This window comes from Coffea arabica, chromosome 2e (genome assembly GCF_036785885.1).
Source record: "Coffea arabica cultivar ET-39 chromosome 2e, Coffea Arabica ET-39 HiFi, whole genome shotgun sequence".
Taxonomy (NCBI): domain Eukaryota; kingdom Viridiplantae; phylum Streptophyta; class Magnoliopsida; order Gentianales; family Rubiaceae; genus Coffea; species Coffea arabica.
Window position 1 is genome coordinate 2,396,445 of NC_092313.1, and position 25,749 is coordinate 2,422,193.

At 36.9% G+C, this 25,749-nt stretch overlaps 4 protein-coding genes across 4 annotated transcripts; 1 reads left to right on the top strand and 3 right to left on the bottom strand.

The window, feature by feature from the left end:
- The first annotated feature begins 1,699 nt into the window (after positions 1 to 1,699).
- Positions 1,700 to 7,468, top strand: LOC113733411 (uncharacterized). The gene is made up of 10 exons (XM_072081515.1): positions 1,700 to 2,294; positions 2,406 to 2,547; positions 3,307 to 3,398; positions 3,479 to 3,581; positions 4,658 to 4,854; positions 5,237 to 5,389; positions 5,545 to 5,561; positions 5,902 to 6,016; positions 6,674 to 6,933; positions 7,158 to 7,468. The coding sequence occupies exons 1-10, from the start codon at positions 1,995 to 1,997 to the stop codon at positions 7,306 to 7,308; spliced, it is 1,530 nt and encodes a 509-aa protein (XP_071937616.1). The 5' UTR covers positions 1,700 to 1,994; the 3' UTR covers positions 7,309 to 7,468.
- A 670-nt stretch (positions 7,469 to 8,138) lies between these two features.
- On the bottom strand, positions 8,139 to 13,228 carry LOC113730065 (uncharacterized). Its single transcript, XM_027254511.2, has 6 exons — positions 12,900 to 13,228; positions 10,221 to 10,825; positions 9,617 to 9,809; positions 9,133 to 9,197; positions 8,741 to 8,951; positions 8,139 to 8,620 (listed from the first exon to the last, which is right to left on the bottom strand). The coding sequence occupies exons 1-6, from the start codon at positions 13,086 to 13,088 to the stop codon at positions 8,267 to 8,269; spliced, it is 1,617 nt and encodes a 538-aa protein (XP_027110312.1). The 5' UTR covers positions 13,089 to 13,228; the 3' UTR covers positions 8,139 to 8,266.
- A 1,328-nt stretch (positions 13,229 to 14,556) lies between these two features.
- LOC113730066 (uncharacterized) lies at positions 14,557 to 18,827 on the bottom strand. Its single transcript, XM_027254512.2, has 6 exons — positions 18,323 to 18,827; positions 16,782 to 17,371; positions 16,471 to 16,663; positions 16,184 to 16,248; positions 15,470 to 15,680; positions 14,557 to 15,343 (listed from the first exon to the last, which is right to left on the bottom strand). The coding sequence occupies exons 1-6, from the start codon at positions 18,446 to 18,448 to the stop codon at positions 14,981 to 14,983; spliced, it is 1,548 nt and encodes a 515-aa protein (XP_027110313.1). The 5' UTR covers positions 18,449 to 18,827; the 3' UTR covers positions 14,557 to 14,980.
- A 2,278-nt stretch (positions 18,828 to 21,105) lies between these two features.
- On the bottom strand, positions 21,106 to 24,973 carry LOC113733413 (uncharacterized). The gene is made up of 7 exons (XM_072081516.1): positions 24,854 to 24,973; positions 23,950 to 24,572; positions 23,492 to 23,681; positions 22,799 to 22,863; positions 22,401 to 22,611; positions 22,188 to 22,267; positions 21,106 to 21,400 (listed from the first exon to the last, which is right to left on the bottom strand). The coding sequence occupies exons 1-7, from the start codon at positions 24,971 to 24,973 to the stop codon at positions 21,106 to 21,108; spliced, it is 1,584 nt and encodes a 527-aa protein (XP_071937617.1).
- Between the last annotated feature and the right edge of the window lie 776 nt (positions 24,974 to 25,749).

Genomic DNA, 25,749 nt, shown 5'->3' on the forward strand with positions numbered 1-25,749 from the left:
ACGGGGACGTGCTGACTGGGCACGTCCACGGGAGACACAAAATCAGTGCTGGTCTGTTGTGTCAGACGCGGACGTGCTGACTGGGCACGTCCGCGTCCGACACATGCTAAAAAAATCCTCTCAACTCTGAGAATTGGGAACTGAAACAATCCTCCATCCACCCATCACCCATATATTATTGCCAACCAAAAAGACTGGAAACAAACCCAGAAAGAAAGAAACCAGAGAAGTAGAATTGTCTCGGTCCATCTATTGGTCACCTCCCGACTCCGAAAGCCACAAAAGCTGAACCATAGCCCCACCCCACCGCCACATCACTCAGCCCTTATAGTTTACTTCACTCTCTTCTCTTCTGCGCCAATCAACAACCAAAATTTGCACAAACAACCCATGCCATGCATAATTTGCTTGGAGAATTTTATTTTTTTAAAAATCACCCTTTTACCACTTTCATAATGTGTACATATCAATCATAACGTCGTAAATAGCGTAACAAATAATAATGAAATATGTTATTCAATAAACAACTCACGCTTTGCGCCACTACAACAAGCATGTTTTGATTGCTATATATATATATATATATATATTATTAAGAAAAATTTTATTTATACACTACTTAGTTATTATATCTTTTTTCACTTCATATAAATTACATCGTTATTATTATTATATAGTATACTTTTTCGAGATCTATATTAACTTATCAATTACTCGTACCTGTGTTATACACCATTCTATAATTAGTATGTGCATTAGAACTGTAGACTAGATTTTATCATAATACTAGTATTAGGAATGTAGTGAAAAATTTTATATACACTCCCTATATTTAGTGCAACATTTTGGGAAAGTAATTAATATTCGTATTCGATCATTTTATTTGGGATGTACAGAAGTTTGTTAATGGTCAATGATATTCTTCGTATTCTAAAAAGAGTTAAATGACATAAACACTCACTTCATAGATTTTTCTAATTTTTTAAATGCCAAAATACGCTCAAGGTATAATTTAACGATAACTTTGTGTTACTTTTGTAGAAACCTTTTTTTAATTTTAAAAAAAATTCTAACATTGTTTAATAAATCCTAAAGTAATACACAATTTCAAAATAATAATAATAATAATAATAATAAAGTTTAGTACTTTATTGAAGAACTACTAAACAATTGATCATGGTTGTTAAGATTCACTTCTATCACTAGTTGCATTATAATCCAAGACTAATTTAAGAGTAGGAAAAATTAAGTGATAAAATAAAGAAATTTACTACCATTAAATACATAGATGGGCACTTTTTTGTCTCCAAAAAATTTTGCAGTTTTTTTGTTGTCATTTTATTAAGAACAAAAAAAGAAAGAAAGGAAGGATGAAGTGTCTGGAGCATTCTTCGAAATGCTTATATCATTTGCATTGATATTGATTGCAGTTTCATAGCATTTGCATCCGTCTGACACATGCACAGACTTGGAGTCAGTTTTGTCAGGCCGCGGATGTGCCCAATCAGCACGTCCGCGCTGACACCCTCTGCCCCACTAAATTTTTTGCAGACAAGATTTCGGTGGAATATTTAATTATGCGGCCGTACTGACTCAGCACGGTCGTTATAGAATGAGAAATACTCCATGTCAGAGGTGTATTTGGAGGTTGTTTTTTTTAAATACAAATATTCTAAGGAATTAGCCATGATATGCAGGTTCCGAAAATATATCAATAAACTGATTTTGAAGGAAAGCGCTACAGCATAAGTTTTTCACTGAGGAAATCGCGGAAGATCTTGCGCTTTTACGCGAAAGAGATGAGGTCGGAATCCCGCGAGCCCACGCTTGGCAAAAACCCTTGACCTCTCCCGTTTACGCGAAGTTGCCCTTGCTGGCTGCTGCCTATTTTCATCGTTCTTCTTTCTCCCAACTATCTCCACCACTTTCTACTACTGTTACACTGCTAAAATTTCACTACCTGAGGCATTTCTCTTATACTAGTATAGGAACCAATGGTGAGCAAGAGGCAGAAATTGGCCCGCAAGCGATTTAAAGAAGAGCACCCTGAGCTCTTCCCAAAGCCAGACCCAACGCCTCCCAAAGACCCAACCAAGAAGAAGAAAAAGTTATCCAAATTCAAGAGGGAAAAAACGGTTTCCAATGACCCAAGTAATCCCAAGAAATCCTTTAAGGGGAAAAAGCACCCATTTAGAATTCCAGGTATGAAGCCTGGCGACAGCTGTTTCATATGCAAAGCACCCGACCACATTGCCAAGGACTGCCCTCAGAAAGCTCAGTGGGAAAAGAATAAGGTCTATTATCTTCAATTTACTTATGAATGTACATGTGTGCGTGTGTATATATATAAACTAAGTATTCATGTAGTCCGGAACAATCTGTGATGGGATTTTCGATGGTTGTAGATATGTTTGTTATGTCGGCAACGGGGTCACAGTCTTAAAAATTGCTCGAAGCAGAAGGACGATTCCACCGATAACAAGTTCTGTTATAATTGTGGGCAGACGGGGCATTCTCTTGCTAAGTGTCCACAGCCTCTTCAAGATGGTAGTATTTTCTATTTGACCAAAGTTTTATTTTTCCGTAGCCCTTTACTCAATGTTACTAGTGGCATTTTTATGTGTTTTGACTTACTCTTCATTGTCATTGCTTGTTTTATTATTGGTACTTAAATTTGCTTCTTAATGACATTATGTTCCAAGTTGTTATCTCTGTCCAACTCTGGAGGTTACCACTAGTCGGTTGATGATATTTCATTCAGTGTCTGATTTTTCACTCTCCACCGCAGCCTGGGCAGTTGGATGAACTTTTAAGACTAAATCATGCCTGTACACCTAGAAATGGGAATTAGAGACTAAGAGATGAAACAAAGATATGTGGATATGCATAGTTGTACACGATGCAGTATCAACGATTATGAGTCGTGATTTCAAGATAATAGAATCTTGTATTGGTGGTTGTCATTCAATCATTTAGTGCATTTTTTAGTATGCTGCATCAGATATACTCCCCGAGTAAATTCAAAGAGGTTCTTGTGAACTCATAAATATTTTGAGGAAAATTATATCTTGGTCAGTTTACAAACTTATAAGATTAGAATTCTGGAGTTTAATGTAGGGGGATTCAATTAGTAAGCTTTTGGTCACCTAGTTCCTAAGTTTTTTCACCTGTTCCCATGGTTTAATCAAACTAAAGAGTCCTGTTCCTAAGTTTTTTCACCTGTTCCCATGGTTTAATCAAACTAAAGAGTCCTGCCATGGTCTTATCATTGACTATCTTCTTGATTTTCTTCCCTTAAAAATGCAGGAGGAACACGATTTGCCAATTGCTTTATTTGTAATGAACAAGGGCACTTGAGTAAGAACTGTCCACAAAATTCCCATGGAATTTACCCAAAGGTACATGTATGATGGCTTGGTGTTTGATTGATCAAATAGCTGTCTTAAAAGCCAACATTATAAAGTTCTTTTACTTGTAGGGTGGCAGTTGTAAAATCTGTGGTGGTGTCACACATCTGGCTAAAGATTGTCCTAATAAAAGCAGCAAAGCTTCTAATGCAGTTGGAGTAGCTGGCAAAGCACGTAAGTTGTCTTTGTATCACAAACATTCATTTTGAGCTAGTATTTTGAAAAAGTTTATTTTGCTTCCACTCATTCAACAATATTGGTTACACTCAATGAAGGGTCAATATACCTTGACTATGATGGTGGCTGTTGCCTGGTTCCTGTTTTCCAGCATATATTGAGATTATATTAGAGATACTGTAAGTCTCAGTGTGTGTTTGTGTACTAGGGTCAGTTCTCAAAAATTTGATCTAGTAATTGAGAAAATAAATAAAACAAAGACATGTTTTAGAGTATTGCTACATGTTATATAACAATCATCGACCCATAGTCAGCTGTTAACCCTCATGATTTACAGTAGTTGGGCTCCACCTAATCTTGTGCTTAAACTTCATTGTGTTGCAATGTGCTTTAATTTATTACTATCTAATCTCAAACCATGAGATTCATCAATGCGGTCTTGATTAATACAGATACAAATCATGTACCATACAACTACTCTGTTTCATTTGTTTATCATAACTTTCCCTGAGAATGATCTTGGTTGAGGTCAATTTATAATAAAACCTTTGCATTCCTAGTTCACTCCCAGCAACCTTACTTTTCTACAAGGATTACCTCTTCTGGAGTAGTTGTTTCATAAGTCTAATAAGAGATGAATCAAGTAGTAACTTAGTCATATAAAAATATGACAGGAATAAAGCAGTCTAAGTTTTTTTTTAGTATCAAGTAAGGGGACCCCCTGCCACTGGGATGATTCGTTAGCCTAATGAATAGCGAGGTTTGACCTTGTGCTTTTTTCCACTCAAGTGAGAAATATAATATGCAGTGAGCAAAACTGCCGGGAACTGTGTACAGATGATTTGTAGTGAATTTGGCCTTGGCTATTCCTTTTGTGAGTGCATGACTTTAAAGTCAAGCTCTTGTGAACTTTTGTGGGGGAGGAAATTGATGCCACTTTGGGCGTTGTGTATGCTATATTGTGCTTTTAAGTTCTGATAAATGGCTTGGTTCATTCTCTGTTCTGATGCAACCTAATTTACTGTTTTGCGGTTAACAAATACTGATATTTTCAATTTTTCATTCACGGGCAGCTGAAATTGAAGAGAGGCCTAGAGGACAAATCACCAGGTTTATCAGCGGTGATGATCTTGAAGATGACTTCATGGCAGGGGATACATTTAGTGGTAACAAAGACACGCCCTCTGAGCCCATGACCCCGGCACCTGATTCAAAGCGGAACGTAAAATTGAAGACAAGACAAGGAACCAAGGTTGTGAATTTTGTAGGTTAATACCTAGCAAGGTTTGGATAACAATAGGGCCACATAATCTTGCAGTTCGTGAGTCAGTTACTCCATCTTTTACCAAGTTATGAGAGGCAGCTAATCAGATTCCCACAAATATGGTGCTAGCCTGCACTTTTTGGTCTGTGGTTACCTGAGCACTCAGTTTGAGGCGTGCACATCATATGTATGTTATTGATAAAAGGTCGAATTGAATGATACCAAGGGATTGCTACTGTTTTGGCCAGATGCAGGTGACAAGACATGTTCTTTTGCCCCCATTATTAGCTAGCTAATTGGATACGACTTGTATGGAATGGGTATATACTTTGAAAGGAGGATAATAGCACCTCCCAAAATTTTGCTGAACTTGCTGTATGTGTTACAGTTGAGAGTTGAAAATGCACTACTCTCCCAAGATTTTGTTGTAACTCGTAAACATGAGAGAGATAAGAGCAGCGTCTCCCGTTCTTTTCAGTCGAGTGCTGTTACCTGTTACTATGTGAAAGTTATGCTACTAGAGAACGACATTCAGCTATATGTATAGATCATGGTTTACCAAAGCAAGATCACGATATTCAATGAAATAGGCATTTCTTTTCTGGGATGGAAGAAATCTGGAATAAAATGGAAGAGTAAAATGGAGTAACAAAAATGCTTAAACGTGGTCATTGGTAATTTATGCTGTTGAAGTAGGTAATCCAAAATATTAAGTAGAAAGTTCCAAGCTAAAGTTAAATTGAAACCAACCGTAATGGGGGCCCCAAAAAAAAAAAAAATCGTAACCCGTAACCATGATTTCAATTTCTTTTTGGGGCGTAATTATTGTGAGACAAGGGAAGGGACGATTAGGGAGAGGAAAGCCGACGGTCATGCATGGCAATTTGTGCAATGGCTACGTGGGGAAACAAAATAAAGAGTTTGTTGTGGACATGATCAGCCCAAGAGGCGAGACAATTCTCAACCCTTATTTTTTTCCTGGAAATTCTATTCTTCCCCGCATTTTTCTCCTCTATTAAAACTGTCAATATCTTCATCATTTCAATTTTCAAGGATCTCTCCTTCCTATTGTCTCATCGTTCTTGTTTTTCCTCTCCTCTTTCCTCTCTTCTTTTCGTTTGTTTGTATTGCAGGGTTCCTTTACCCATTATTTGAAGATTGCAACATGGTACGTTCTATCTTTCTCTATCCCCTCATTCTCATGCATATTATATTTGGCAACTTAAACTTCCTTTGGAACACAGAATGGTAAATTAATTTGTTTCTCTATCTACCCAGATCTTTAAATCCATTTTGAAATTCTTATCATCGTATGTAAAAAAAAAAATAAAAAATTTCATGTTCAATGTGTAGACATTCGCAAATCATTCCCTCTATCCAATTAATAAACTTTCTGAAAGGCCCTTAAAGGACTTAATCTAGATTGATCATTATTAATGAACCACATTTTAATTGTTTGATACGATCCCCTAGAAATGTGAAAGAAGCTACCAATGTATTCACCCTCCTTGTTAAAAATAAGAAGAGAGGGACATATAAGAATGGCTAGGCGATGTTCAAGGAGGTAACAAAAAGAAAATGGAGATTTGTTCATGTAAACACGTCCTGTTTCTTATGCTATTTTTTTTTTTCAGAATTAGAGCCCAAAATCAGGCTAATTTCGTATCTGTTGAGATTTATGGCAGTGAAATTACTTTGTTCATCAAAAAAAAAAAGAAAAGTTTATGATATACCGTTATCAAATGTGATTTTTCTCCAACATTTGTCAATTAATATGAGCTGTTGCGTTTCGTAATCTTTCCAATTATGAAAACATTTTTGACAGGCGAATGCTACATCTGGAATGGCTGTGGAAGATGAGTGTAAGCTGAAGTTTTTGGAGTTAAAAGCCAAGAGAAACTATCGTTTTATTATTTTCAAGATAGAGGGTCAACAGGTGGTGGTGGAGAAGCTTGGGAGTCCTGAAGAAAGTTATGACGATTTCACTGCTTCTCTGCCAGCCGATGAGTGTCGCTATGCTGTGTTTGATTTCGATTTCATCACCGACGAGAACTGCCAGAAAAGCAAGATTTTCTTCATTGCTTGGTAAGGTCTTTAGCCAACCTCGTTGCCTTTTTTTCGTTCGAAGCCATTTCAAAAACCCGCAAGACTTCATTTGCTAAATACATCTTTCGATCCTGAAAACTTCCATAAACTATTTTTGATTGTCACTCATTGAACAGTACAATTCAGACGCACGTATCTTGTTAGTATTTTTTTTTTTGACGTGTTGAAGTTACAAAAGTTGTATGGCGTGATGCAATAATTAGGTCCCCAGACACATCGAAGGTGAGAATGAAGATGGTTTATGCGAGCTCAAGGGATAGATTCAAGAGAGAATTGGATGGGATTCAAGTGGAATTGCAGGCAACAGATCCTAGTGAGATGAGCTTTGACATTATAAAAGGACGAGCACTCTGAATATATCACCTTCACTTGATCGCCATCACGGAGACTCGGACTCTTTTTCTAGTACTATAATTCCCAAGCAATGTTATCGATTCGTCTTCCCTTTTTTTTCTTTCTGTTCTTATTTTTGTTTTGGTTCCCTCAATTCAAAACTAAAACGTGTAGTGTAATGTAATATTATTGCAACCACTGTGTAATTTGAGATTCATAGTCTTAGCCTAATATACATTGGCTTGTAACAGCCTTGATCAGCTCACTTGATTGTGAATTCCTGACCTGCTCTCTACGGAGGAACACATCAAATTACCAACTCATGCCTTGTTTATAGAGAGAGCACAATTTAGAACGATAAACAGATATTAACTGGACGTGAATGTTTAATACACACACACACACACACACACACACACACACACTCTATATATATATATACTATATATATATATATATAAAGCAGTGAGAGCAAAAGATCTCATTTGAAGTTTCAAAACATTCTTCGTTGCAAAATACTCCTGATTTTCCTTGTACTACAGTCACAATCTTTAGGTTTGAAAGTTGTCCTCAATGCATGCGGGGCGAGATGATTAACCCATCCTATATGGACAAATTTCTTTTGTAAGTTTGACCGTGGGCCTATTCCCGTGTAATTATTTTGACTGAATTTAGATTTGGATTTAGGATAAACTTTTTTTCCCCGCTTTGCTGTTGCATCTTTTAATAGTTTTTTTAAACAGTTTAAAAAGATAAAATCTAGAATATACCCAAAAGTAGTTTTAAGTGATCTGATTTTGCTAATCAATTTTGACAAAATCAACAATGAACGAGAACAAACTGCCGAGTGGTTTTGGTGAACGAGAAGCCAAATTTTGGGAATGTATTTTGAAAAGCGAGTGATGCATAACAATTGTTATCTATGCCTCGAGACGCAGAGCCAGCAAACAAGATGATGGCATGAATTAACTGTACGTGCTCATCTTTGAGTTTTCCAGTACTGTTTTTCCCACTTCTGTACTTGCTCTATCGAAATTTCTTTTCTCTGCAAAACTGAACGAAGAGTAGCAGGATCATAAGGAGGAGGCATAGTACATGGAGGCACCCCAGAGGGTCCTGCAGCAAAAGAATCCATCATGTACTTCTTAATTAATCCCTCCGCTGGGCAGGCCATTGACTCTGAACACAGCTCTACTGCTTGTCGAGGAACAGTTGGCTTGTACGTTAGAAGCTTACCATACTCTGCCAACAGCTGATACATGTAATCGTACACATACTTCATGTTTAATTCCTCCTGAATAAATCTACTTGCTGCCTTGCCAATAGCCTGTGCCTGTAATATCCATGCATAGACGCGTATCTGTTAGAAAGCGTATCAACTTTGAAGCTTGATACACTGATCAAACACCATGTCAAGACTGGAATTAGTTCATAATCAAAGTTAAGGGCATACCTCTTGCTGATGGCTATTGCCCCAGTCGACTGCATACTTGATTGATCTGCCCATGGTATCATCTCTTATGGGCCAATAGTGTTGCAATGGCATCAAACTTCTTGTGAAGAAATCATAGTAATGTTGCTTCACTATCAGAGTAAGAGAATCACAGGCAAGAATGTATTTTTCGCTCACAGACCATCCGATTCCTTCTATATAAATTTTGTATCTGTTCGGTTCATTCAAGGGAAAAGGAGAGAAGGTCAAAATCAAAATTCACTCGATCTGGCATAGAGCAGCATAAAATTAATGGAGAGCCTGAGTGCCCAGCTTCCACAGAAATGACAGCTGGAATGATTGAGGAGCTAGAAAATGAGCAAAAATGTTCGCTTGTCATTTTCATCTTGTACCTGTGTTTGCATTGGTTTGCTAAATCGGAATTTTTGAAACCTTCCTTTTGTTCTCGATGCCAGTCCTGTAAACTATAACTTGTTACAGACTGCCAATGGGCCATAAATTTCATATGCAGGAGTACCATTCAGCTAATAAGTTTTTGTATTTTCTTTCTTTCTATAATGCTTATGAATTACGGGATAAAAGAAAATCTGGGCACCTAAATTCTAATTCAAAGATGAAACGGAAATCTTGAAAACGATATATACACTTAGGTTCAAAAGTAGAATGTGGGATAGCATGCAATATTCAAAGAATTATGTGGCTATGGTCAGCTATAGTAAAGATCATCGGATTTTAATACCCGTCAGAACCTGCGGCCTAGTAGGTAAATCTTTGAGGGAGACAAAATCGAACATTGAAAAGGATGAACCAGATTCCATCACATGTATCATCTGCCTAAAATGGTTTTGGATACACAATATATGCAGTATCTATTACCTGAGCATAAATGCGCAGATTCCAGTCGTGTTCATCCGAAAGATTGCACCTGAGCAAATCCATCCTCTTTGGTGAAACATGAGGATTGCCCTTCCAAAATGCCAACGGTTCTCTGTCCATCCATTTTCTTCTTTCATTCGCTTCTTTTAGGTCCTTGGACAATGGTTCCCATGGCTTTATATTAATTTCTGGCCTGAAACATTGAAAGTTTTTACCAGTATCAATAAAAAGGAAAGGTTCGTATCAATTTAAATAAGCATTAAATCTGCTCTCTTTAGAGCACTTCTAAGGATGTGAAGTCCTTAATGAAAAATTCACCGCATGTAGTTGCAACATGCTAGATTTATAGGTAATCAAGAGATTTAGAGATATATTCCAACTCTCAATTGCGTTAAGTAATCGACTCGCCATACTTGGGAAACAAAATCAGAAGCAGCGGCTACACTTTTGGGTCAGTTTCGGGGCGGGGAGCCGAAGAGAGACCAGAAGAATGATTCATTTGGATTTCTGTTTCTGTCGCGACTGACGAATCACAGTACATATCCAGTACATGCTACCTTAACACCATTAGTTAAGATTACTAAAAAGTGGAGGAAATGCTTACCATCCCCAGAACGACCAATCTGGAAAGACAATGTCGAAGGTGGCATCATCCCCGTCATAACTGAATAAAGGTGGCGGTGCCTTAGCATTGGCACTGGGGTAATATTCTCGCACAATATTGGGGCGATCACCGCAGGTGAATATGAGGTCCAAATCAGGCAGTCGGCCAGGGTGCCGCCGCAGCAACTGTAAAATCCCCCACTGGGTAAAGATGTCTCTAGTCTGAAACGAATGCTTATACGTTTCGACATAAGCCGTGCCATTCACTATCACCAACCGGAAAGCAGCATTCTTATCCTTGGCTGCCTCAACCATCTCCGGCGTGATTCCCGTCTTTCTCCAAGGCAATAAATCTTCGTGTATCCAACGGAAGTATTCTGGGCATTGGGGTTGCTGGGCCACTGCTTCTGACTTCTCGTAAAAATCTTGTGATGAGTATTTTGATGGGTAGTAATTTGTTGGGCAAGTTTTTGTAACGTTAGCAAGCGAGCAATTCAGGCGGAATTCGGTTCTATTCCTGTGCAACTTTTTCCCCGCGGGATGAGTGTATTTGTAAAATGGTATGCGGGGGAGTATTGATTTCTGCTGGAAATTTCCAGCAATTGACTGCAGAATATAATATTGAATGTAATGTAAAAGTCAGTACCAATCAATCAAAATCTTAAAGGTAGCGTGTGGAGAATAGATTAAAAGGATAAGACACAAGGAAAGGTACAGGGCACCGTTTTTCAAAAGCTATGAGCGATTGACCAAAGACTCCCTTCTCGCATTTACTTCCAATCTTTTTTCTTTCTTTGAATGATGTTATGTCATTGTGGAAATTTTCATTAAGGTACAAAACTCATTTGTCAAAGACATATCAATGGAAAGATCCTCGATTGCTATCTTTTTCAGTACTATTTGCAACTCTTGGATAATGTTGTCTATTATTAATTATATGAGTTAATTTTGTATATATTGATTATGCATATACTAGTGATAAGGGTTTGTTTGGATAGTGTATTATTTGAAATATTATTTGGAATAATTACTGTAGCACTTTTTGTGATGTGATGTATGTGAGATAAAAAATAGTTGGGAATATAAAAAAGTAGGTTGGAAAATGTGTTTGTGATGCAAGCGAAATATTATTTGGGATAATTTTGGTATCCAAAATGTGTATATATTATTGGCGTTTTAACAAAAAGTAGATATTAGTGGCTATATGTGCATGCCACATAATTTTATGGAATTTTCTCACCAAGTTAAACACTTAAGAATCACCTAATAATAAGTGATTCTTGTATGTCTAAGTTGGTTATATCCTATTTTTACTCATTAAATTGATATATTGATTGATTTTCAAATTACCAAGATGCCAAAAGTAAAATATATTTCTCCATATATTGAATGATTTCAGTATTTAATTCACAGGGATGATAAAGTCCTCCTACAGTTCTGTTTGTAGTTGTGACAACTGACAAATGTCGCTCATTATTTTGAATGCTCTTGTCTATTCAATAATAATAAAAATAAAAAAAAAAAGAATGAACTTCCACAGACAGTTCCTTTGGAGTTGTGGCAAATGTCATTCAAATTTTAGTGGCACAAAAAAAAAAGAAAAAAAAGGGAGTGGATATAGCAAAAGGAAACAGAAAAACAAATATTCATCAATGGTAAGAAAATTGAGGCCATTATTTTCAATCAATTACATACCCGTTATGGGTTTTGCCTTATTTTCTACTTATAGTTATTGTATACGGTTTGTCCGACGAGCGTCCATATATAGAGCACTCGTTAAGATATCTTTTAGGTGTTATATTTTTTGAAAATATATGATTAATTAGAGAAAATAAATAAATACAAGACAGGGTAGACAAGATTAAATATGAAAAGTATATAAATATAAGAGAAAATAATAATTATAGAATGTGTATATATATGATAAGTTAGTTGAATACTAGGTGTATTAACGAGTGCCCTAACGGCACCCACCTGTTAGAAAAACCCTGTGTGGTTTAGATGTAGTTATTTCTTAAAATAAGGAATAACCTGAATAAAAAGTCAAGAAGTGAATAAAGGCATCCAATAATTTAAGATACAATGAACTTCAGTCAATATAAATCCCCAAAAGCATCTGTACAAGAGTATAGTTAAGGCATAAATCAACTCCAAGATACTGTGGTGTTACACCACAACTCCTATAACAACTCTTTTTGTATATATAACTTAAGTTATTAGGTAAATCCGCATACTCATATATGTTGTCTCTTATATTTAGATTCTTAATTTTTCGAATTAGATATAAATCGTTTAAAAGTCTTAGAAAATGAAATAAAGTACGGTTTAATTATGAGCCATTGGTGGAAGACTTGATTAACGATTTTAAAAGGATACGCATGTAGTAGATTTTCTTTCCCTTATACGTAGTTGTAGATCATAATCTCAATATTGACAATAATTGTAATTGTAAACTGACTGCATGTATATTATAGTCAATATTATTGACTAAAATGTAATCTTGTTGTAACTTGTAAACGTTCAATTAGCCAAAAAAAACACACGTTAATTTTTTTTTTTTTTTGGGTTCCTTCAAGTCAAGAAAATATGGGAGAGTGGTGTCAGGTGTGAGAGGAGGGCAAGACAGAAAGAGATCAAAGAGTATAAGCCGTAAAAGTGAGAAAGAAGTTTAGGCACTCACCGAAGAATCGATCAAACGCGTAGAGAGGAATGCGGTAATGCAGAGAATGATTAAAAACAGCATGGCCAACGAAGATCTCACCAGAGTAACTTCGGATTTCCATGGAAGTAATATCTTCTCCGTGCAGTACCTGTATACCCCTAATCCCTTGAGAATACCCTGCATCCGGCCGGCAACTTCCTCTCTCATCTTCACTTTCTTCTTTCGTCCTTGTTGGATTTATTACGTATATCTCCGCAACCAAGTATAACTTGCTCACTACCGAATGAACTGGTTTACCTTTGCTTTACACCGCTTTGATGTATGTGAACCTGATAACCTGCAGGTCCATAATATTTGGTGGGGGTACGTATAACACCATATGCTGTCAACTGCTTCGCATGGCGAGATGCTTTTTAACTTTAAGCAGTGACAGACACAAGAGAGTTGGGACGAAGCCTTGGATCGAGGAGAGCTATAAACTGTTTACAATAAAGAAAACACCCTGGGTCTATTGAGAAACTAGGGGAGGAGGAGGAGGGGATGCATACAATTTCCACACAAGGAAAAAACTGCGTCCATTGAGAAATTTATGGAGGAGGAGAGAGATAACGACGACAGTCATAGAAAGAAAAAAATCTGATTCTATTTGGTAAGAGTAAGAAATTAATAGAGGAAGACGGTGTCTTATTGACTGATTTTATTTAAATAATAATTAAGACGGTAGAGAAATTAAGATGGAAGGAATTGAGTTGTGGCCGTTTGATAAGGGATGAAAACGGCAACTAGAACTAGAGAGAAAGTAAGGGAAAAGGTCGTTTAGGAGGAACAAGTATTACCATAAAAATTCATACACTAACAAGTATCACAGTATCTTTGCATTTATATGTATATATATATACATATTTTTTCAAATTAACATTATTTTTTAAAAAATATATCTTATGGACACTCGTTAGGCAGATCGCTCTTGTAGTTTTAGATATACGAATAAACTTAGTACGTACAAAATTGGGGAACAGCACAGCACGATCAAAATAATACTCTATAAAGCGACGAGATTCTTTATTAGGATGGAATTATGAACAAACTCATCGGGCAGCATCAGGTAGAGAAGGCATACCGAAATCATGACGGCATTAGGTAGAGAAGGCATACAAAATATGTAGTATTTCTTTCTGCCACTCTTATTGAAAACACACGTTTGACATTCTGCAGCGCCTCTATAGGTAGATAAGTCCTTTAATTAATAACCTCAAAGAAATCGATTTTTGATATTTGATTTAGCAGGGTAATAATACATATATATATATATATATATATATATATATATATATATATATATATATATATATATATATATCAAAAAGGAATACAGGACTATCAAAGTGAGACGGAGGGAGTAATTTTTACGCTCATCCCGGTGTTTCTATTGAATATTTGACATGCTACCGACGCCTATTGTAGTAAAATCACACAATTTATTTATTTATTTTTTTAAAAAGCAGGATAACAGAAGAGGGCACCATTTTCAAAACAATTGAAACATGAAAGCCCCACCATCAAATATGCTTAATGATTAAAGATTTTGACAAAAAAAATAAAAATAAAAATATGATTAAAGATTAAAACCACGTTGCAACGGCAAATGATGTCACAGCCGAAATTTCATATCTGCAGCTATGTTTGTTGTTGATTAAAATGATAAAATTACGCCTTTCAAGTCCAACTTGCATTTTGGTTTAATAAGGAGGACAAGTTTGAGCATTTATTACAAGAATATTATATATAGCTGTAGATATAAAATTTGAACCGTGGAAACATCTCTCACTATGACTAAAAGTAAAAGGGAAGCATCCCAAATGGAACGGAAGTAGCAGGGTGGACCTGGAAACCGCATAGAAATATATAAAGTTAAGTTGGCCCTTAATGGCAGATGCAGTCATTTTTTTTGGCAAAACCGGTTTCTGCAAATCCTCTTTGTATTGCGCACGTTTGCACAGGAATTTTTTTTTTTTTTTAATAAAATTTTTGACAGATGCAGGGAAATTGATGATGACAAATTAACCAGCTGAAGAAGAAAAACATGTCGGCCCGTCTAATTAATTGTGATTGGTTTGAGTATCCCAATACTGTTTTTCCCACGTCTCTACCTGCTTTATTAAATCTTCTTTTCTCTCCAAAATTGAATGAAGAGTAGGAGGGTCGTAAGGAGGAGGCATGGTGCATGGAGCTGCCTCAGAGGGACTCGTAACAACGGAATCCACCATATATTTCTTCACCAATCCATCAGCCGGACAGGCCATTAACTCGGAACAAAGTTCAATTGCTTTCGGAGGAACGCTTGGCTTGTATTTCAGAAGCTTAGCATACTCTGTCAAGAGGTGAAACATGTAATCATACACATATTTCATTTGCAGCTCCTCTTGTACAAAATGGCTTGCTGCCTTGCCAATGGCCTGTGCCTGTGATATAAAACCTTGCTCTTGAGTTGGATGATAAAACTTGTTGCCTAGAAATTGACTAGCAGATTGTATGATCAGCACAGCAAGAATGGCGGCCTTAAATGAATAGAAGGCCAACTAATTTACCTCTTCCTGATGGGTATTGCCCCAGTGAACAGCATACTTAATTGATCTGCACTTGTCATTCTCTCTTATGGGCCAATAGTGTTGCAGAGGTATCAAACTTCTTGTGAAGAAATCGTAGTAACGTGGCCTGACCACTAAACTAACAGAGTCACACGCAAGAATGTACTTTTCGCTTACGGACCACCCAATTCCTTCGATGTAGATTTTAAATCTGTATCATTCGTGCAAGGATGGAACTAAATCAAAGTTTACTTACCTAACCATACTTACAAGATAGTGTAATAAACATGGTTCACAATATCCGCCGATACCGATACGTATCGGCCGAGTCGTAATTGGAACGGAGGGGATTGGTACGATACTGATTTCTGAATCGCGGATATGGTAATATCTGCGACAACTCGTTCTGACTCGGCCGATATTGGCCGATTCGAATCCGTGATACATGATATCGGCCGATATATCCGAGTCAACTCAGAGTCGATTTAGATATTTTTTCAAATTGTGCATTTTTTGATATTTTCTAATTGTAGTAATTTTTTCAAAAATTTTGGAAACTTTTATGTACTATAATGTGTGTATCAACCGATATGTCGCGACGAATGTGGAACAATCGAGACCGCGATGCAATCGCGACTCGCGACGGCGAACCATGGTAATAAATGACTAAATGAATGCATTGTTGTTTTAGTCGAAGGATTTACTTGTTCTTACCTGTGAATGCATTGGTCAGCTAAGTTAGAATTTTTGAAACCCTGTCGTTGTTCACGATGCCAGTCCTGTTGATTCAGTGTAAATATTAATAATCAGAGTTGAGTCCTTTGCCCACGTATTCAAGAAACACAAGATTCTACAGATTGGTGGTTAGCTTTTCTTTCTTTTCTTATCCCCGAATGGAGGAAATTTGTAACAAATTTTAAATTTATAGATAATTAAACGTCAGGCCCACCTTTCATTCTCTACCCAGAATTGAAGAACCATAATTAAATACAGTACAGTACCTGATAATAGATACGGGCATTCCAATCTTGCTTGCCCGAGACATGGCAATTGAGTAAATCCCTCCTTGAAGCCGTAAGTCTAGCGTTGCCCTTCCAATATGCGTGTGCTTCCCTGTCCACCCATCGCATCCGCCGGTTCCCTTCTTTTAGCTCCTCGGACAATTGCTTCCATGGCTTTATAACAATTTCAGGCCTAGCCATTTATTTGTTCCAATACATATACAAACGGTAGACTGTAAACAAAAACAATGCTGTGTTTCTGACTCTTAGCCAAGTTAATAGTAGTATAATTTAAAACTTGAAATGCTTACCATCCCCAGAATGACCAATCCGGGAAAACAATGTCGACGGTCGAATCATCTCCGTCGTAGCCGAACAGCGGTGGTGGGGCGGTGGCGTTGGATTTGGGATAACATTCTTTAACAATACCCGGCCGGTCCGCGCAGCTGAATACGAGATCCAAGTCGGGCAATTTACCCGGGTACCGCCGTAGCAACTGTAAAATTCCCCACTGCGTGAAAACATCTCTCGTCTGAAACGACCTTCTATAAGTCTCCACGTAAACCGTCCCATTCACTATAACCAGTCGGAAGTCTGCCCTTCTTTTAGCCGCCTCCACCATGTCTAGTGAAATTCCAGTCTCCCTCCAGGGCGACAGGTCTTCGTGGATCCACCGGAAGTAATCTGGGCAGGCCTCGGGAGCGGCCGCGTCTTCATCTCGTGCTGAAAGATTTGGTGGGTGGTAAGTTGTTGGGCAAGTTCGTGTGCTGTTGGTAACAGCGCAAGTCAATGGGATTTCAATCGGATTCCTCCTGGGCTTTGTCCATGGATCATGAAGAGGGTATTTTGAAAATGTGACGCCACTGAATATTGATTTTCGAGAGTAATTCCCTGCATTCCACTGAAACACATTTTCAAATTACCAAATACGAGAGATATCACAAGCCAAAAGGTACTTGAAATAAACAAACGAATCATCCGATCTAGGATTTCTTGGCAGTAATAATATCAGTTTATACTTGCAAGATACGTTTAATTCCAAAAAAACAAAAAAAAGCTTGTAAGTCGAACCTTCATGGGTCAAATTCTTACATTAATACTCATTCTAATTTGGTGCAGTATGGTACTAAAAAAATCAAGGGAACTCATACTAATTTTTTACACTTACAATAGTCAGTATGGTACTATGACCTTTGCCGACTATGACAATAACAATTCTGTCAAATAAATATTATTAATGCGAGGTCATGAATAACAACAAAAGGCGGGATGGGATGTCCTGTTCGTTGAGAACGATCTCATGGTTTAAATAAATGCCAGCCAGGGCCATGTCCGCTTCTTCTCTTCTGTCGGCGGCAACCTGTACGAGAATATACTTGATTTCTAATGCTTACTTCCACAATCCTTCTCTCACTCTTGACGCTCCTAAACGCTTTAGAAATGAAGCGGAAATTCTATTTGAGAGTCAAATATATACGAGAGAATGTTTACAACAGAAAACCAAAAAAAAAGGTGCATGAAAGATTAGAATTCCATAGCAAATGAAAAATAAGTGGCAACAACGAGAGTAAATTCCGAAATTATTTTGGGAATTTCTTCGCTAAGTTTCTTCTTCTGGCAATCCACCTTCTCCACCCAAATGGAAGACTGTGTGTGTTATCCCAGAAGAGGCTGCAAGGATCTGACTTCCGTTTGGTGCTGTACTGTACTGATTCAACTCGGACTAATTTACTGAACATTAGAAAAAGCTTAAAATGTCCAGCAGGATCAGTTTCTCTCTTGAAAAAAGAAAAAGAATGAAAAGATCCAGAAGTGCGAAAATCATGTACTAAGTTAATACAGAGATAATTACCCTGAAGTCGAGCAAGCGTGCCGAGAAGAAAGCCGCAATGCACAGAATGAATAAGAATAATGTAGCCAGATAAGATAAGCAGCGACGTTGGAGAATCCCTTGCAGTAATGCTGCCGAATCTCTCATCTTTGCATTGGCCAAATAAATGCGTCTCCAACTTCCTCTTCTAGCCTAGAGAGCATTGACTAGATGCATCTCTGCCCCGCTCTTGAAGAAGGCACTGATTCAGCATTGCAATACCAGCTGATCGATAGCTGATCTTGGCAACTATTAGTAAGAAATTCGACTAGTCGTTGTTTTGATTGCAAAGACAGAAAGCCTTAGCTTTCACATGGCCAAAGCGTTTCTTGAGCAGAAAGCATGGTTTTGGAGTTGCTAATTAAACAAACAGAGAGCTGAAGATGGAGCAAACAAATGCGCCGTGAACGAGGGAGGAGCAAATGAATATTGTGTAAAGTGTACTGTTCACGTTGACCTCGCATTGCTTGGAAGTGCGGGCTAACTATGTAGAATTTCACAATAACTTGATGAACTAGCCATTAAATTTTCCTGAAATATTTTATTGGCTCGATGATTTTCTTTTCTTTTCTTTTCTTTTTTTTAATAAAAAAATTGACTATTTTATGATCGAAACTTTCAGCTGTTTAGTTCGCCAGTTTTTGTCTATCATGTCAAATGAAATGGAAGAGATCATGATGTAGTTACACACTTCAGAGTGGACCCCTAGGAAATTTTCTTATCAGCAATCACCAAATTGCAAGAACAAATCAGATGTTGGATTAGGAGTCGTTATCAATCCAAGTATAGCATTTGCCTATTTTGAGGTTTTTCATTAGGATATACAACTTTGACACTTCTTTCTGAAGCTTCTCGTTTCTCTAGAATTTAAAACTTCAATCTGACGAAGTATATATATCCTTAAAGGCGAAAGCTTCTCTCTCCCTCTCGTTCCGTGAACACATTTTCCTATCACCTTTTTATCTCACATACATTAAATCGCTACAGTAATTTTTCTACAAAAAATCCAGAAAAATGCAATCCAAACACAGTAGTACTATCTACTTCTTTCTGTCAGGATGAAGAAAAAGAAAGCTGGCCATTGGAGGAGGAGGAAAAATATTTTGATCCTAAAAGCTTCCTTTGAGGACACTGAAACTTTTCTAAGAATATAACTAAGTAAATAATTTTATTGGAGAAGGGTACTGTGTTTGTATATTAGATTGTTTGAGATATTTTTTTTGAAAAAAAAAACACTGCAACACTTTTCTAATTTAATGTATGTGACATAAAAATGTGATTGAAAAATATATTGATGATACAAACAAATAAAATTTGACAAATAATCTACTACCCAAACAAACCAGCAATTGAAAAACTGATGAAGCTTTTCTGGTCAAACCAGTGGTAGGCGTGGAATAAAATTTTAACAAAGTTGTTGGACAAGGGGCATGACAAGATAATACTACTATTGATATCAAATTGTTGATGGAAACGTGAAAGCTTTATAAATCACTATAAGTTGCCAACTTGTGATGCACTCTTGATTTTCTTATGCTTTTTTTTTTCTAATTATTGTTATTATTTTTGGTAGGGTATGCTATTGTGCCACGAAGCGTAGCTAAGCAGATCATAGAGCAAACAAAGTCAGGGGAGGCTAGTTTGAAGTTTCTAGATGTTATAGTTACTCATTTTGTATTTGAAGAATTTGATTCTAGTTCATTGAAAACAATTGAACCAAACTCCTGGCGACAAATTTTAATCAGCTACCCTCTTCTCTTTTTTTTTTTTTTTTTTTCCTTCTTTTTATTCAGAAAATGATGAAAGATTACTCAATTACTCATCAACAATGGTAAGAGGAAAGTTTCTTTGACTGGGAACTGCCAAACTTTGCCAGACCTGATTCGGTCCAGCGCGCGTCGCGTTGCCGCTGCTTCTCGTTAGTCGGTGAGGACCGAGCATAGGGAGGTGCCCTTGCCAAACCTTTAGGGCTAAAAGGTTGACCTGGTCGCAAATTCTTGCAGTGGTAACTAATAAATTAGTACAACAGGTCCCATTGGAGCCCGTAGCATGCCCTGAGTTTAGAATGCATTTACTTCTAACACAAATTGAATTTGATTTTGTAACGTGAGGTGCATATATTACAAGGAAATGAGAAATTTGCCTTAAATTAAGCTGATTTTTTTTTAAAAAAATTTCCTAATAAGGAAAGGATATAATTTAAGAAGTCGAGCGGGGGAAAGAAGATTACAACCTAAAACCTCTAAATTTTGAAACCTTTGGTTTAATCATTAGATCAAAACATTCTCAGCATGCTAAATTAAATAGATAATTCAACTATTTTGGCTAAAAAAATGAATACTTGATGGAATCTTTATCCGCAAATCATAATTCTTATTTATTTTGTGGAGGTTATATCGTTTATATCTACATATGTGTAATTTCGTGTTTTCTCCCTAATTATTGGTTTCATTAATGGCACATGATATGTCATTTTTTGGGCAATATTTGCAATCTAAAATAATTAACTCGAATCCAGTTTCAAGTTTAAAAACTTTACTGGCCAGATTAATCCAACTAGACAACAAAAGGGAAAGAAAAAGTGATAGAAAGGATAGAAAGAATAGACATTTCATGAAAGGATAGAAAGAAAACATAATACGCATAAACCTAATGCGTATAACACATAAGATAACATGATACGCATAAAAAAGAGAGAGAGAGAGAGAGAAAGAAAAACATACGTTTAGGTAATAAAAAAAAAAAAAAAAAAAGAAGAAGTGCAACTAAGTATGCTTCTTTTGAGTCTCCCAATATTGTTTTTCCCAGGCCTCGACTAGTTTTGTTGTGTTCCGTTTTGTCTCCAAAATTGAACGAAGGGTTTGAGGATCATGAGGAGGCATGGAGCAGGGAGGGGAATCAGAGGGACCTTTGATCATACTGTCCATCAAATACTTCTTCTTCAATCCGGCCGTGGGGCACGCCATCGACTCCAAACAAAGTCGAACCGCTTTTGCGGGAACAACAGGCTTGTACTTGAGAAGCTTAGCGTACCCATTCAAGAGATGAAACATGTAGGGTCTGTTTGGTTGGAAGTAAAATGTTTTCCTTGGGAAAATATTTTCCGTGGAAGTAATTTTCCATGAAAATCATTTTCCTTTCATCATTTTCAGGTGTTTGGTTAGCTTATTGAAATATTTTCTTACTTCATTTTTCTGATGTTTGTTTAACTTTTGAAATATTTTCACTTTTATCTCTATCTTTACTTTCTACACATTATAACTACATACTTCTTCCCATGCAAAATAAGAAAATTTATCTCATTGTTTAACTTTAAAAAATCTTGGAGAAATGTATATATGAATAAAAAATATCTTCTTAAGCAATAAACAAATTGCTGGCCATTTAGTGTCAAATATCAATCACATGCAATGCTTATTGTGACATATATCTTGCACTCTCACTGCTAAAAGTTTCTCTAGAAAAGAATGTCCCTATTATACATAATTAATTACTAGTATAGGATGAACATGATGAGATTTTTTTTTTATTTTGAATATACTAGGGAGAGGGTTGGGTGGTACGGGGGAGGGAGTGTAAGGAAGAGGTCTTGGGTTTGAGTCATCCTGTTTACACTAAAAAAAAAAAAAGAACATACTATAAGATGTTTTCAATAAGTTTGGAACATACTACAGGCGGGATGCATGCATTTCGGAAAACAACTTCAGTAAGTTTGGAAGGGAAGTTGTTTTCCATAAGATGAGTGAAAATATTTTACATAGGAAAATGTTTTCAGTAACTTTTGTGCAACCAAACACGGGAAATTAGGAAAATATTTTCCTGGAAAACATTTTCACCTGAAACAAACGGACCGTAGTAATCGTACACGTTTTCCATTTTCATTTCTTCTTGAACGAATTTGCCAGCTGCCTTGCCCATGGACTGTGCCTGCACTGGTGCAAGCGTGATTGGAAGTAGTTTTTTTTTTTTTTTAAGTTTAATAAACTATCTTATGAGTTGAATATCTGAAAACATTCGCATAGGAGAAGTTGAGAATGGATTAAAGGAGAGATTAAATTACTTCATCCTTGCGGTGGTTGCCCCATTCAACAGCATACTTGATAGACCTGCACTTGTCATTACCTCTTATAGGCCAGTAGTGTTGCAAAGGCATCAAACCTCTGGAGAAGAAGGTGTAGTAACGGGGACTCACTCGTAAAGTAACAGAATCACAGGCAAGAATGTATTTTTCACTTACTGACCACCCAATTCCTTCCATGTAGATTTTATATCTGCATGCATGGTTCGAGCAACGGAGGAGACAAATCAATACTTGCGCTGAGCATTTTACTTTTAGCATTCACAATATAATACAGGGACAAAGTCCCAGCAGCCACTTCCAAAATTTTAGAACAGCATACACTGATCTGCAAAACTCTTTGAGTACCAGCACTGCTTGCACATGAAGCTGTAATATACCTGTGGCGACATTGATTTGCAAAACTCGCTCCTTTGAAACCTTGCTTCGATTCTTGACCCCAATCCTGCAAAAATCTTTTAAACATGAACCTCTAATTAATGAAGAAGATGATGAATCGTTCACAACTAGAACAAGATTACTCTATCTGTTACCTTAACTCCAATGCGATTTCCTTTTTAAAAAAAAAAAAAAAAAAAATGGATGTGTTAGTTTTATTTAAGAGTACTTTACTTTAGTATTTAGCCTGGCAATCAAGGTCCTGCTTCATCGCTTTTGAAGGAGGATTAGCGCATCATCTATTTATTTAGACCTGTTTGATAATTCAATTCAACACTTAAACATAATTGGTTCAAATCTACGTATTTGATAACCAAAACTAGAACATCTAAATTCATTAAGTGGCGCTGAATTTTTTAGGCAAACTTTTCTCTAAAAAATAAATGATATTTACTTAAATGTATCAAATTTTGTACTTAATAATTCACTGATTTAATAGATTCTGATTTCAAATTTCAGATTTAAAACTTCAAATTTCAACTTTCAAACTTCAATTTTATCAAACACATCCTTACTAAATAACTTCCTCTTAATCACTTATAAGAAGGAGAGTTTATATATATATGCTGCAAATTAGCGAAAATTCCAAATTCCGCCACCACTTGTATGTAGAGAAATTTATGAAGCTTTGTTACCACTACGTAAATACGAGCATTCCAATCCTCTTTGTCTGAATCGTTGCACTTGACCAAGTCCATCCTGTCTGCGGACATTATGGATCCCTTCCAGTAAGCATGTTCATCCCTGTCCGCCCATCTACTCCTTCCATTTGCCTTTTTTAAGTCCTTTAACAGCCCCTCCCATGGCTTTACACCAGTGTTAGGCCTACAACATTTATATAAACAAATAATAAGCGCTAATTCCTGATTTAAAAAAAAATAATCACATTAGGTTTGACACAAAACAAAAAGAAAAAGAAAAAATTATTTAAACATACAAACAGGATCCCATCAATTTATTCTAGAATGTAAATTTGCCTCATTTCTATGGAGTTTGGAACTTGCCTCATATCCAAGGAGTAATTTGCATATTACGACCACCAAAAAAAAAAAAAAGAGAAAGGAAGAAGAAGAGAAGAAAGAAAGAATCGTACCATCCCCAGAATGACCAATCTGGAAAAACGATGTCGAAGGTGGCATCGTTTCCATCATAGCCGAAGAGTGGTGGCGGGGCCTTGTCACCGGGCTGAGGATAAAGATTTTTCTTAATAATTGGGCGGTCCCTCATGTGAAACATTAGGTCCAAGTCAGGCATTTCACCGGGATATCTCCGTAGCAACTGCACAATCCCCCACTGCGTATAAATGTCTCTATTGTAACGCGACTTTGAGTAGGTCTCTACGTAAGCCTTCCCATTCACTATTACCAATCTGAAAGCAGCCTTTTCCTTAGCCTTCTTCACCATGTCCAGTGTTACTCCGGTTTCTCTCCAGGGCGATAGATCTTCGTGGATCCAACGGAAGAAATCAGGACAGGTAGGCTGTGGTTTTGATGGACGTTCTTGATTTTCAAAGTGACCAAGTTCGGATGGGGATTCATTTCCAGGGCACGTCAACTTGCTGTTACCGGGCAAACAGTTCAGTTGGGTTCCATGAATCTTGTTCTTAGTCTCAGGTGCTGATATTGATTTTTGCGAGTAGTTGTGAGGACTTTTCTTCTCAAACATCATGCTAGCAGATGTTGATTTTTGCAGGTAGTTCTGCACATTTACGAGTAACTGAGAGAGTTGTACAAATGAAATCACAAATCAAAAAACATCCATTCAGCCTGGTCCGGAAAATCCTACATTCTTTTCCCTTGATATATATATCATCAATAACTAACGATCAATCTAGTCAATGACCGATCACATAAATCTCTATTTATAGACATCAAAGTTTGGTATCATCATAAAACCTTCACTGTAGTTCTACGGTGGAAGTTGGGCACAAAACTGGAAACTGTGGCATGCATAATTAACCAGAAATTAAGGAGAGAGTTATTAGAGGTTTTACGTACGGATGGGTCGATAAAGCGTGAGTAGGCAAAAGCAGCCATGCAGGAGATGACGAAGATTGACAAAGGAAGCCAAGATCGCCAGTTATGATGCCCAAATCCATGCACCTCTTTATCTCTCATCTTTACGTTGTCCAGTCCTCCTTATACGCCTTATTTTTTTTTTCCGTTTAAGACGCCGTTAGATCACCGGCTAGCTTACCACTCTTGGTCACTCTGTGTTCCCCACTTGAACGGCCTTCGTCGTTGGATTGCAGCGAAAGTCTTTAATAAGTTTTTTTCTATTTTTTTTTTCGGGCGAGCGAGGATTTGGGAATTGGGATTCCCCAGTTGGGTTGCAGATGAACCCCGTGTATGCATATCCCACGAAGGAAGGATGTAAAGCCAAGAAGTTAAATCAACTTTAAGCTATAAAAATAGGTTGATGACATAGGGATGGAAGCTGTTAATGCTCTATTGACTTGCATTGCAGCTTTGGGGCTCATTAAAGATAAACTACGGCTAATTGGTGATGTTTCCTCGTCAAACAGGTAACTCAGACTCAAATCCGGTGGGAGAAGGCACTTGAAAGTCACCCGGCCCCTAACTAATTCTCGGGTTGGAATTCTCTACATTGGATTTCTCTCCGTTGGTCTCTCTATTTCAATTTATTTAAAGGGTATTGTTATTTGCGCTTCCCCTATGTTATTTGCATTTTCACTATCACATTTTTATCTTGATGAGACCATATTATCTCTGTCCTGATTTCTTTTCCTATCCTATCTTGTGTTCGCATGCAAGGAAGTTAGGTACAATTGCGTACGTGTTCAAAAGGAAAAAAAAATTAATTTTTGCTTCTCTTTTTCTAAATCTAAATAACTGTTTTTAATTTATTTTTCATATTCTTATTTGAATTTCAA

Coding starts and splice junctions, on each gene's coding strand:
- LOC113733411 (XM_072081515.1), top strand. CDS start 1,995: ATGGTGAGCAAGAGGCAGAAATTGGCCCGCAAGCGATTTAAAGAAGAG. Junction 3,399..3,478: donor CCCATGGAATTTACCCAAAG/GTACATGTATGA, acceptor TTTTACTTGTAG/GGTGGCAGTTGTAAAATCTG. Junction 3,582..4,657: donor TGGAGTAGCTGGCAAAGCAC/GTAAGTTGTCTT, acceptor ATTCACGGGCAG/CTGAAATTGAAGAGAGGCCT.
- LOC113730065 (XM_027254511.2), bottom strand. CDS start 13,088: ATGAGAGAGGAAGTTGCCGGCCGGATGCAGGGTATTCTCAAGGGATTA. Junction 9,198..9,616: donor ATCTGCGCATTTATGCTCAG/GTAATAGATACT, acceptor TATAGTTTACAG/GACTGGCATCGAGAACAAAA. Junction 8,621..8,740: donor GCAATAGCCATCAGCAAGAG/GTATGCCCTTAA, acceptor TGGATATTACAG/GCACAGGCTATTGGCAAGGC.
- LOC113730066 (XM_027254512.2), bottom strand. CDS start 18,448: ATGAGAGATTCGGCAGCATTACTGCAAGGGATTCTCCAACGTCGCTGC. Junction 15,681..16,183: donor GCTGACCAATGCATTCACAG/GTAAGAACAAGT, acceptor CGAATGATACAG/ATTTAAAATCTACATCGAAG. Junction 15,344..15,469: donor GCAATACCCATCAGGAAGAG/GTAAATTAGTTG, acceptor TTTATATCACAG/GCACAGGCCATTGGCAAGGC.
- LOC113733413 (XM_072081516.1), bottom strand. CDS start 24,973: ATGAGAGATAAAGAGGTGCATGGATTTGGGCATCATAACTGGCGATCT. Junction 22,612..22,798: donor GCAAATCAATGTCGCCACAG/GTATATTACAGC, acceptor CCATGCATGCAG/ATATAAAATCTACATGGAAG. Junction 22,268..22,400: donor GCAACCACCGCAAGGATGAA/GTAATTTAATCT, acceptor GCACCAGTGCAG/GCACAGTCCATGGGCAAGGC.